The following is a 12,859-nucleotide window of genomic DNA, read 5'->3' as shown; positions in this document are numbered from 1 at the left end:
AATATCATCCAGTCAAGATGTTATCTTTCCTATTCAAAATGCTACAAACCTACAGTACTGCCACATGTGATATCTTCTTGCTATACTCATCTATTCCATCCACAGATCTAAGGTTCCAATCCACCATGTCCACTACCCGGTAAGAATGCCCAAACGGTACCAGCTACCATAAGGACTGTGCAAATACCTATCAAAACCCAGTGAAAGAATCTTTGCCATTTTGCTGAAGTGGTGGATTCTGACTCTGGTTCCAAATTGGATGATAGACGCATGTGGAAGAGCAGCTAGTGTAGAAATAAGTAGTAAAATCAGTCTATATCCTATTGAACAGGAAGTTGGATAACCTGAATAATGGTAGGAACGATGTGAACCAAAACTTACAGGTAATATAATGCAGATTAAAAAAGCTGAAAAACTTCCTAAGAAAGCCATAACTTTACCAAAGCCAGGTAGCAGTATAGCTGTAATAACGCAAAATCCAGTAACGATTGTCCTTGATATGACTCTGAAAATAGCTTTTCGACGTTCCCTAGTCGGAGTCGATGTCACAACCTCAACAGGTATATCAACACTTTCTCTACGAGGTATAGATCGATAAGACCAATCTGATTCTCCTATTCCTCTTGATTCCCTTCTAATTCTCGTTGAAATTGTAGATAGTCGTCTATCATGACGAATGGATTTGAATCCTGAATCAATAGCATTATCGATGTTTCCATCTTGATCAGGTTCAAATATTTCGTCTTCAACCGGGAATATGGGTAGTTCAGGAGATATACCAAGGATATCTTCTATTGTTATATTGAGCTATAAATGAAAATCCTTTAGCTCAACAGCCTGTAGAATTCGATATGAAAGCCTGACTTACGGGTCTTGAGCTTAGACCGAATTTTGACAGAGGGTTAATTACAATCATCCATAGCGCTACCAAGTTCAGCCAACGAGGATAACCGTATTTCTCCTGCATCAAATCTCGAGTGATCTGGATCATTAGACAGTTAGTACATGTTCATTACCATTACCCCGGAAAATTCACCTCATCTGATACATTTTCGCCTATCATTAAATATCCTGCTGCTCCTGACGCAAAAGAAATGGCGGTTGCAATGACCTAGAGTAAAACGATTCAGTACTTCCACCGAGTTGGCATTGCCAATATCTACTGTGAAGAATCAACTCACAAAAGCTTTATTCACAATCCCACCAAAGTTTTCAGGATTTTTCATGTCTCTAGCTATACTAGGCATGACAGCATGACCGCCTACACCAGCCAAAACTAACCCTATTCCACCTAGCCAATTGGCATCTTTCCATTCTGGCCAGAGCGAAGTAGGCATAGGATGACGGATAGACCCCGGTGCTGAAGTACGAACAAAGCCGTCGATCAGGAGAACGAAGACTAAGAGTATAGAGGAGACCGATGACAGTAGCGAAGGAAGAGATAGCAATCGAAGCGGGAGTAGTGCTGTTGGAAGTATACTATATACACGACGGCTTTGTCAATATGACTGTTCGGTCAGATCAAAGAGTACGTACATAGCGAAACCAATAGCTTTCCAGAGATTTGACGATACATCAGGATATATCGCATTCAGCGTATCACCGAAAAGAACTACCAGAGCAACGCTATGGGAATCGTCAGTCGATGGCGAATCGTCTCCGATTGCAGCAGCTTACCCTAAAGCGAATAGCTCGAGACAGAACCTGATCGTAGGGAGACTTCAGCTGATTGTCTTGATATATACCAAGCAAACCTTAGCAGAGTAATCACTTACAGGATATGTATACCACCTCCAGCCCAATTACCCATAGCCCTGACGCCTATATCTGTGTAACCCATCAAGCTCGAATCCATACGTATTAATTGTGCTAAAAGTTTCGCTCTACATCAAATGTTTTATTAGCTATAGCTATAGTAGGTTTAAGTCGTCGATAACTTAGCTTACGTATAACAAGTCAACCAGCCAAAACCAAATAACATTATAAGGCCACCAATCCAACCTGCATAGGAGAATGCTAAAGGCATTGATAGCAAGCCTATTCCAACTAAAACAGCTGTTGCATTGAATAGCTGTATATGAGAGGTTCGTTATCAGCTTGACAGAGTGACTGAAAAGGACGACAGGTAAAATCAAAAGAATACTGACAGTTTGACCATCTGTACTCTGTCCTATTGGATATCTGGTTTTTTTGATTTTATTGGCAGTACTGCTATGCACACCAGTGACAGTCGTTCCATACCCATTTACTGTAGTGTCCTTGATTAACGAGGTTCTTTCGTCTTCTTCTTCCATAATATCATCATCAATATGTATATCACTATCTCCAACTGAAGTCGTATCTAGAAATCGTCTTGCACTGCTATTGGCTAAAGGAGTTTGACTTCCACTTGATCTTGTACTTGCTGAAGTACCTAATTTAACGGAAGATGACATCTTAGGTGAGAATACGTTTAAAGTGAATAAACCTCTTCCGCTCGTTGCACTTGTACCGGCGATATCTGATTTAACAGGTGTAGCTGAAGATGAATTATTGTTGATTTGACTTGGTTGAGATAACGGTACAGGATCGGAAGGGAAGAATGAAGGATCTTCTGATATTCTTCTTTCCTGGTGTTCTGACTGAAGATGTCGGTGTTGTTGTTCCTCGTCATCTTCATCTTCTTCAAAGATGATTTCCGGGTCACTATTATCTCTAGTTATACCTGATACTTTTGATGTTGATTCTGTTCCTTCAGTATCACCTTCTGCACCACTTGACTCCGGCCACTCTTGACCTCTTCTTCCATTTACATCTCGTTCCTCGTCGTAATACTGATTAGGACCTGTTCGATCTGGACTTGAAAGTGATTTAGATGATGATGAATCGATAAATGAAGGTGCTGATCCACCGTAACGTAATTGTTGATGTCGAGAATCTTGATATTATTAAGGTCAATATAAAGTATAAACGTAGATGGAAGAACATATCTGAAAAGACCAACTTACATGAAAATACAAGCTCTAAACTACTTTGCATGACACTACTCCTTCTTCTCCTCGATGAAGATCCTTTGTTTGAAGAAGGCACAGGTACAGCTGGAATGGGTACACCCCCACCTGGGAGTGACATATTGAATCAAGCCTATTTAGTGAGTCAAATCTATATCACAGTATACACAGGCGATGACAATGATTTGAAGTAAGGGGTGAATGGAGTGAGATGCAAAAGAGAATGAGAATGAATATTAATGAGATCGGTCTTATCTCTATCCATTTATGAGATACACATATATATATACCGTCATAGCATCATAGATAAGAGACAGCTAAAGGACATTATCCGAGATATCCGGAGACTCCACACACTTACAAGCGAGTACCACGTGGAATAGCGTGTTCAGTATTTATATAGTATATATAGGCACGGATCACCCAAATTCAAAATAAAAGCATCAACAAAAGAGTAAAGACCTGGTACATAAATATATATATATATATGTATATCTCTCTTTCTTTTCTGCTATAATGATATTCAATCTCAGTAAAGAACGGAAAGAACAGAAGAACAGAAGAGCAAGTCAGATATAAGAAATGGCGGAAAAATCATCGAAACATACTATAGTATCATCACCTGGTAAAGTATTATTAGCAGGAGGATATTTAGTTTTAGATCGTGAATACTCTGGATTGGTAGTAGCTACTTCATCCAGGTTTTATTCAAGTGTAACCTCGTTACCTTATACCTCTTCGCCGCAAGGATTCGGTAAAGAAGAACAAGCTATAATTTCAATTAGAGCAGGACAATTCCCGAAAGAATCTTCAGAATGGATATATAAATTATCGATAAATCAAGAAGCAAACGAATTATCTTTAATACAGATTAATGAAGATGAAGTCGGTAAAAATAAGTTCATTTATATAACTTTATTCCAGACGATCGCGTTTATATATGAAAAACTAGTCAAGGAAAGCGGTAAAAGTGGTTTAGAAGCTGCTAAAGAATTGATAAATAGAGCAAAGAACGATGGTGATGGTAAACAATCAAATGGCTTACAAATCGTTGTTTTGGCTGATAATGATTTTTATTCGCAACGAGAGCAGGTGAGTCTGTTGATTCTGCTCATCAAGTGTACGATATACTTGGGATAGATGATTACGATTTTTATCTACGTCATGTATATATTGACAACAGTTTATGCCCTTTTTTTTCAGCTATCGGCCTTATCACTTCCAACCAAAATCTCATCCTTATCATCACTCAAACCCTTCACTTCATTACCTAGACCAATACCGCAAACCAATAAAACTGGGCTAGGTTCTTCAGCAGCATTAGTAACTTCTCTAGTAGCTTCAATATTATCACATCTTAACATTGTCTCTTCACCTTCTTCATCTACTCCTTCAAATTCAGATTTATCCAATCATCAAACACAGATTCAGATTCAGACTCAGACTCAGAATAAAGATTTACAGATTGTACATTCCTTGGCACAATTTTCACATTGTTTAGCACAAGGTAAAGTTGGATCAGGATTTGATATTTCATCTGCTGTTTTCGGTACACATTTGTATAAAAGATTTTCACCTTCAATATTATCTCCTCTAATGGATAACAATTCTTCTTCCTCCTCAAAATCCATATCATTAGCGTCAAATCAGAACACAATGAAATTATTGGATATTTTGGAACCCTCAAAATGGGATCATAAACAAACGAAATTCAAATTACCTAAAGGATTAAGATTGATTTTAGCTGATGTTGATGCAGGTACAGATACACCTTCATTTGTAGGTAAAGTTTTGAGTTGGCGTAAAGAGAATCCAGAAAAATCGAAAGAATCATGGAATAATTTAGATAAATCGAATATGAATCTAGAAAGGTTATTAGTTGAGTTGGCTGGTAAGGAGGAACAAGATGATTATGAGGAAACGCTTGCAAGGCAGAGTGAAGAAATTATCGAAGATGATGTGAGTACGCTGTTATCCTTCATAGTAAAGAGTTAGGACTAATGTCACTGATTTTTCTGGAAAATACAATAGAAAAATAACTCCATAGCTTCTTTAATCTATCAAATCAGATCCACTCTCTCTGTGAGTGTTCACAAACTATCTGTTCTCACTTGGAATCCATCTAATCGTCCATCTAACCTGTTTGGTTTTCATTACGATATAGACTATTAGAGAATATCAACGCGAGATGTCAGAATTATCAGGTGTACCTATAGAACCACCTGAACAAACCAGATTATTAGATGCTTGTTCGAAACTACCTGGTGTAATTGGAGGTGGTGTACCAGGAGGTGAGTACAACTTTTATCCGTAATCGTGATGAAGCAGAAATATAGATCTGACCGCTAATATACTTCAATTCATTTGAATTCAGCTGGTGGATATGATGCTTTATTCCTTTTAATTATCGATTCTCCATCAGTACTTTCCAAAGTTGATAATTTATGGTTAGAATGGAAAGAAATGAGTGTATGTCCTTTATTAGCTAAACAAAGTGATGGTGGATTAAGAGTTGAGGATTTAAAATCTGTACCGGGTTTAAAGGAAGCTTTGGAAAGGTAATAGTGATAGAGGTAGATGTTTCCACGGAAGAATCGCTTCGAGGAATAAACAAACTGTAGAAAAGTATAATAGTAAAATAATTTCTATTTATCATTTATCATATTTATGGATTTGAGTTTCAGTTTTGGGAAATTTGGCACCATGGTAGTGACTTTTATAAGCTCATGACATGCATAATCATATACTACATGTAGTATACTTATACAATATCTACCATGTGAACGGATCTACATGATCATCGTTGACATGAAATGGTCTAGACAAGTTGAGATATAATTTATAAGTAAAGAGCATGATGGATGATATCAGCAATTCCTTGTTTCTCTCACTCAAATCCACTTGTTCGGTTTACAATCGCAACATATACTCGGAGGATAGATAATCCTGTAAATCTGTACTCGTAATGAACGCCACTTACCACTGTAATTTATGTACTGCTATCTGGCTTACAAGTCAATTGGCCAAGCCCGACCGAGAGAGAGACGGAGAGAGAGAGGTAGAGAGAGAAAGTGCTGTTGTATTATGGTAATCTAATTTACCCTGGAATTAATCCTAATTCTATTCTCTCTTCCCCTTTCCCCTCCCTCCACTTTCAACGTCCACTGAACTTACTCGTACATACTTCTATAGCCCAGAAAAAGCGGGAAGGTAGAGTTACGTTAATATGATGATTTTTAGTTCATTTTCTTTCTTTCTCACTACTTTCTCATTTCACGATCTCTCAGTGTATTTATCATAAGTATTTCTACACTAGCCCTCAAGAAACTTACACAGCTGTATCGTGTACCTCAAAAAGACACGGTGGAAATGCACGTCTTTATGTGTGTAAAGGTATCATCTATAAATTAGATGTATGTAGTTACCTGTACCTTACCTTTCCTTTCCTTTCCTTTTTCTTTTGATGTCCCGTAACTTTGGTATGGAAGCGAAAAATGTACAGTATAGTAGTACCGTATCTTCGGCTGAAAATGATTTTGAAAAGGAATGACAATTACATTATTACAGTTATTTCACTTGTCAATGATGATGAGGAAAGATGATGATCATACGATTTTAAAATTGTCATCATGATGATAGGTATTATATTATGTGAATTTTCACAATAACCTATTAACATTTTTTCTTACTCAAAGTAAAAGATTATCCTTTTTTTTTTCTCTGTATACCCAACAAAATTCCTCTTACAACAACAGCATAAAGTAAAGAAGCAAGTATATTACATCTTAAATTCTGTATAATTCACCGGATCAAACGATAAAATACAACGATAAAAAACGACCTTGAAACTCATTAGCAACATCAACAATACCTTATTCAAGCAAGAGGCAAACTTTAAAAAACAAGTAATTAAAAGATATCAATCAACACTTGGCACCTTGGCAGCCGGCGACCAAGAGTGTTCAAGTGATTAAAAGTAGAAAATTGTTATCACACAACTATCAGACAAAAGGTGAATCCAAAGAAACGATAATATCGAGAGATTGATCCGTTCCGATTGTACAAAGTGTTCCAAGCTCGACAGACAATATATACATTATTGTTACAACTGAAGTATCGTGATCGTAGAAAAGAAGAGAAGCGGTCCACAAAGGAATCAGACAAGAATGTTTAGAATAGATATATTACTCGTGGGAGTAATATCACTTTTAAGTGGAAGTAGTAATGCTCAACAAATGCAAGGTGATTGTTTGAGATTATTGGGTAGTGTAGTATGTCCAGCGTGTGAGTTGAGACTCTTGCTTAAATACATTGATCTTCACATACTGATCATTCTGTACTTTTCTCCGTGCTTTTTCACAATAGATCAATACGCATATATAAACCCATCCAATCTATCATTAGCATTTCCATTTTTCAGTACAGTCAATTCAGTCTCATCATTTGATTCAGCAGCTTTAAATTATTTTTCAAATCCATTTCAATATACAAACACGAAATTTGGTTCTAATCAATTAGGATGTTCAAATGCTACGAATGCAGTAATAAGATGGGAAAAAACAGTTTTATGTTCACAATGGGTAAATGAAAAATGGTCTTTAGGATGTACAGCATTATATAATTCTTCAAATGCTGCAACATCAATGAAAATGGTCTGTCAAAATACATGTTTACAATTTTCTGCCAATGAAAATTTATTAGTTAATTCAACTGAATATTGTCCAGGTCAAGATTTAACAAATGGTTTAAGAGATCAAACTTTAACTAAAGATTTTGTAGATTGTACAAATTGGACAACATATTCAACGAATAATTCAGAAACTTGTATAAGAGGTGAAGATAATGAATCAAATTGTGGTTTCGCAACTTCAACTTTACAATTATGCGATTTTTGTAAAGGTGATAATCCAGATGATTGTTGTTATGCTGGTGAGTTGATTTTTTCTAAGTTTTCTTTTTGGTGATGAAAGCTTAATCGAATAATCTTTTCCACTTGCCGTACAGGTTCGACCGATATGTCAGTCTGTGGATTTACCTTACCTGTAAAAGTAAATGGTACTTCAACTGCTATACCAAGTAATACAGTTACAGGTCCTACTCAAAGTATAACTTCAACTAATTCAGCGACGGCTACGGTTGGTCAATCAAATAATTTGAATAGTAATTCAGGTAAATTAAAAGGAGGGAAATTAGCAGGTGTTATTGTCGGTTCAGTGTTAGGTGGTTTGTTGGTGAGTGATCATAAATTATACAATTTTTTTAATCCCATCAAATCACATCAATCGCTATCAACTCAAAACGCCAAAAGAAACAAGAGGAATTCAAAAGAGCAATTACTAATAAACTTATGACTACTTCACTTTGTAGTTATTACTCTTATTACTCCTATTACTACTCTGCCTACGAAAAAGAAAATCACAACGAAAACAAAATCAAAGAGATTCAATGTCATCCTTTGCAGCATCACAAGCTGTCCATCGATCAAATTCAGGAGTTAATGGCCATAACCATAGTGGTAATGGAAGAAGTGGTATATTTAGTTTCTTATCTACATCATCTTCATCAGGTAATACAACTCAAAATGGTAAACCGACCAATACATCTGAAAAAGGATTATTATCTTTTAGTAGAAACTCGCATAGTCATTCAGGTGGTTTGAATAATTTAGGTTCAAATAATTTAAGTTCACCTACAATGAATGGATTATCACAATCTAATTTAAATCATCCAAATAATAATAATGGTTATTTCAAATCATCAAATGAAGGTTTAGTAACTCCTTCTAATAATACGGCTCTGTATGCTGGTGCCGCAGGAGCAGGAGCAGGAGCAGGAGCAGGAGCAGGAATGATGACTGCTGGAAATAGAAATTCAACAGGTACAATTTTACCTAGAGTTAAAGATGAAAATCAATTAGGTGAAATTTGGATTGAACCTGGTATGGAAGTTTGTGTTTTATGGCCGTAAGTGTTTTCTTTGTTGTTCTTGTTTTGGCTTTCGCTTTTGGTTTTTTTTTATTTCCACTGTCTCTTAAAAGTGTCATCGTTCGTCAATGTATGATCATTCCAAGGATTATACTCTTCGAGTGATTGGTAATGAAAATTGTTCGCTTGTACTAACCTGATATTTGTTATATATTATAGATACACCGCCACTCTACCTGATGAACTTGATTTAAGGCCTGGTATGAGATTAAGAGTAGTTAGATTATTTGATGATGCTTGGGGTACAGCAGAAGTAATTTCTTCTTCATCATCCTCTGGCTCCAATGAAGAAAATCAAGGTAGTAAAATTGGTAAACAAGGTGCTTTCCCAATTGTAAGTTCAACATCATTTTTCTACATAGTCTACCTCTCTCCCTTTTTTAACACGTAGGGAAGACTAAGTGAGCTAAATTTATCATTCTAAATTCAATTTAATTAGGTATGCGTTTCAGAAGGTAGTTCTTTAGGTAGTTCAAATAGTAATTCATCTTCAAGTTCTCATTAAGGTTCTGTTTTTCTTTTTACACTCTCATCACTTATCCCACTGTAAGTTCATGTAATCTACATATATAATAATCAACATTTCGGTTTGATCTAGTCATTACAATTGGTATATTCAGTATTGAAAATATATTATTATCCATATCGAAGTATAATTAATTAGCGATTTGCATTCTCAATGTTGTCTGAATTATTCGTTGTTCATCCGTAGTATATCACAAAAAGTGTTAATATCGAATGCATTCATTATTGCCTCCCAGGTCCTGTAATGAAACCCGGTCAGTCATCACTTTTAAAAAGCAAATCAAAAGTGCAATCAATATCCAGAATAGCCTTGTGAACGAAAATAACATTTCATAAATATACGAAAATCATGTATCATTCGGGGATAAGGTTACGAAAAATTAAGTATCAATATGAAACGAGGGTCATAAGAGCTGAACAAGAAAGATCAATAAAGAAAGTCCGTGGGTTTTTGGGAGAAGAGAGATTCTACTAATTGTAACGTTATGCGTTAAATCATCACATCCATTAATCTAGACTCGATTATCCTTGTCTTCGACACTAAGCTGTGTTTACTGTTTAAAGGAAAGAAACAGCACCAACTAATACACCAACAGCGGCAACACCGGCACCAACAATTAAGTTTGCTGAACTACCTTGAGCAGTCAACCTAGCACCTGATGTACCTGCAGCAGCGTTTGAAGAGTTGGTTGAACCTGAAGCACCGGCTGAGGCAGAAGCACCAGCTGAAGAACCTGATCTTGAAGCGGAAGCGGAAGCTGAAGAACCTGAAGCACCTGAAGAAGCACCTGAAGCAGAACCTGTTGAAGCGGCAGCAGAAGCTCCGGAAGGTTTAGATTGAGAGGTTGATCCTACGGTAGCTGTTTGGGTTGATCCAGATACAAGGACAACAGGTGTAGCGGTTACAGCCCAATCACCGGTGTTGACACCGTTGGAGATTGTGGAGTAGGTGTTACAGTTGGAGGTTTTTGGGTAGCTGAAATTTCCGCAAGTAAGCTAAAACTGGAAACGGAGTCTCTGTGACAAACCACTTACAAAGCGACGGTAGAAGGAGTGACAGTGTTACCAACGGTCCAGAGCCCTTGACCAGCAGCATCGGTTTGGGTGTATCGTTGTCTGAAGGTAGAGTATCCACCGCCGGCTTGAGGGTAAAGACCTGGGGGAGCGGCAGGTTCACCTTCACATGATGAGAAGGTGTTGTTGGATTGATAGAAGTTCCTATAGTAGCTTGGTCAGTTATCTAGTTTCCAAGGCTTGTTTTTAGTACCTTAAATCACTCACTCAATAGCCATTACGAATTGACAACCCATAATATCAAGTTCGTGTTCACATTGAAGGGCGGCAGAAACGTTTGAGGTTTCGGCGGTACATACTCGAAGACAGAATTGATCGTATGAGATCTGCAGGTTTGAGGACAATTAGCATCCCAACAAAAGGAAGGAGGAAATAGGGGTAGTTGAAACCAGTCAAAAATGGACATCTATCCACTCACAAAAGACATCCACTCCTCGTAGAATACATCTTTACCTTCGACGTTTGAAGTGACGTTACCACCGATAGGGTTACCGAGGTTTTCAGCACCGTGAGGATCAAGTTCACCACCAGAGTCACCGGCGACCTGTTGCGAAAGAATAAATCAATACAGGTAAAGAGAGCGCTTGTAAACGAACCCTGGATCCTACTTACAATACCGACTTTAGTACCATCCCAGAAACCGTGAATTTGAACGTAAGTTGGGGTTTTGATGAACTATGCGATCCAAAACAAGGTCAGTGCGATTAGAAGATACCCTTGGATGTGGTAGATGGAATCTGGTAAAGCAGTAAATAGACACTCACGTGAGCACCAGTGATAGCACCATCTGGAATCAATCTGAAAAACGAAAAAGAGGTTTGTCAGTCGGTGTCTGAAGAACCGAAACTTATATGATATTCTAGCATCCGATCGATAGACGCTTTGATCCCTTCTTCAATGATTTGCACCTTTCAGTATCGCCACCTAATCGATGATAATGTTTGGGGTATATTCTACTCATCTTATTGCCCGTTTGATACATTGATTCGTTTGATGAAGCAGAGGTAAAGTATAAGTGAAACATTCTGAACTCACCTTGCACCATTTCTAGGTTTTGTACAATAAGCAACAACGACAGGTTCGATATTACCAATTTCATTCTTTGGATCACCTGATTGATCTGGTGGACCCCATAAACAGAAATCGTCTACACCATTTAAAGTGATTAATCTTGAAACTGAAGTTGAATTTACATATGAACCGATGGGGTAGAATTCAGGTTTTTCAGGATTTGTAGCACCATTTGGGAAAGATGCTGTAACTTGAGCTGAAGTTAATGAAGGTAATAAAGCTAATAAAGGAATTAAAGCGAACATTTTATGTTATACTAGGTGTTGATCGTTGAAGAGAAGGAAAAAGGAAAGTGAGTAAGTTGATTTGATAAGAAGTCGATGTAATATATAAATAAGAAGGAAGGATAGAAGAAGAGTAAAAGATTAAAGAGGATAGTTAGTTGAACAAAACAAGAAAAGAAAAAAAAAATCAAAAGAAAGACAACTACTGTATATGATGAAATCAGTTGATTGGATTAATTTACTTTGATGGGAATGACTGAGTAGTCGTATTCTTATACTTTGTAGTCTCTGCCAAGGAAACGCATCGCCCCATTTGCAATCACAAAATGAGTTTCCCCCTTCCTTTGATGCATTCATTCAAGGCATATGAAGAGAGGAATGATTGTTTTGTGATGTGAAAAGCCGCTGACTGTAATCATTGGTTGTTATTTGGTTATTTTGTTTCTTGGCAAAGGTTTGAATCGGTCTTGGCACGGGGTAAACATCATTGTTTGTTTGGTCATTGATTCCGCTTGATATTAACCAGCTCAATTTAATTCATCTAAAAAAGCGGTCGCCTGGTGATGATGATGATGATGATTTCGAAGTGATGAACGCTTATAGATCATGTTGGAATAATATTATAAATTCCAGCAATAGAAGTAAACGATAAAATCATCGCCAGTAGACTTTACGACAATTGCCAAGAACATCAAAACACTTCACTCTATATCCTATCTCCCTTTGAGATCGACCGTTACCTGGTGCCCAAATCAAGGGTAAAATCAAAACGTAAAACGTAAAACGCGCTAAACACCTTAACAGCACGAGCCCATTCCCATGATTTCATTCGAGATTGATATTTCATAACAACGGGGTTGAAACAAGCTGGAGTTTTACGTAACAAGCCCCTCATGCCATTCCCCTCGGTGTTGCACGTGGTAAACACGGTCCAAGCTTTCGAACAATGAACGGTTATGATGGAATTTGTAAAGTCAATTTCCTACTGCCG

The 12,859-nt window shown here is 37.2% G+C and overlaps 4 protein-coding genes across 4 annotated transcripts; 2 read left to right on the top strand and 2 right to left on the bottom strand.

The window, feature by feature from the left end:
* Window positions 1–107: 107 nt before the first annotated feature.
* L201_007521 (uncharacterized protein) lies at window positions 108–3,111 on the bottom strand (the record flags this gene model as incomplete). The annotated part of the gene is made up of 11 exons (XM_066223227.1): window positions 108–284; window positions 382–807; window positions 869–982; window positions 1,037–1,111; window positions 1,182–1,479; window positions 1,537–1,626; window positions 1,678–1,704; window positions 1,776–1,883; window positions 1,947–2,071; window positions 2,148–2,917; window positions 2,988–3,111. The coding sequence occupies 11 exons, from the start codon at window positions 3,109–3,111 to the stop codon at window positions 108–110; spliced, it is 2,334 nt and encodes a 777-aa protein (XP_066079324.1).
* A 461-nt stretch (window positions 3,112–3,572) lies between these two features.
* Window positions 3,573–5,552, top strand: L201_007520 (phosphomevalonate kinase; the record flags this gene model as incomplete). Its single annotated transcript, XM_066223226.1, has 5 exons — window positions 3,573–4,082; window positions 4,194–4,973; window positions 5,022–5,072; window positions 5,155–5,281; window positions 5,365–5,552. The coding sequence occupies 5 exons, from the start codon at window positions 3,573–3,575 to the stop codon at window positions 5,550–5,552; spliced, it is 1,656 nt and encodes a 551-aa protein (XP_066079323.1).
* Window positions 5,553–7,156: 1,604 nt separating this feature from the next.
* Window positions 7,157–9,479, top strand: L201_007519 (uncharacterized protein; the record flags this gene model as incomplete). Its single annotated transcript, XM_066223225.1, has 6 exons — window positions 7,157–7,274; window positions 7,356–7,919; window positions 7,995–8,221; window positions 8,358–8,953; window positions 9,134–9,308; window positions 9,414–9,479. 6 exons carry the CDS (start codon window positions 7,157–7,159, stop codon window positions 9,477–9,479), a joined length of 1,746 nt encoding a protein of 581 aa, XP_066079322.1.
* Window positions 9,480–10,057: 578 nt separating this feature from the next.
* L201_007518 (uncharacterized protein) lies at window positions 10,058–11,889 on the bottom strand (the record flags this gene model as incomplete). Its single annotated transcript, XM_066223224.1, has 7 exons — window positions 10,058–10,475; window positions 10,535–10,717; window positions 10,781–10,899; window positions 10,992–11,117; window positions 11,186–11,248; window positions 11,338–11,371; window positions 11,609–11,889. The coding sequence occupies 7 exons, from the start codon at window positions 11,887–11,889 to the stop codon at window positions 10,058–10,060; spliced, it is 1,224 nt and encodes a 407-aa protein (XP_066079321.1).
* Between the last annotated feature and the right edge of the window lie 970 nt (window positions 11,890–12,859).

The sequence above is a fragment of the Kwoniella dendrophila genome, chromosome 10 (assembly GCF_036810415.1).
Source record: "Kwoniella dendrophila CBS 6074 chromosome 10, complete sequence".
NCBI classification, from domain to species: Eukaryota; Fungi; Basidiomycota; class Tremellomycetes; order Tremellales; family Cryptococcaceae; genus Kwoniella; species Kwoniella dendrophila.
This window is presented reverse-complemented; position numbering and strand designations above follow the sequence as displayed.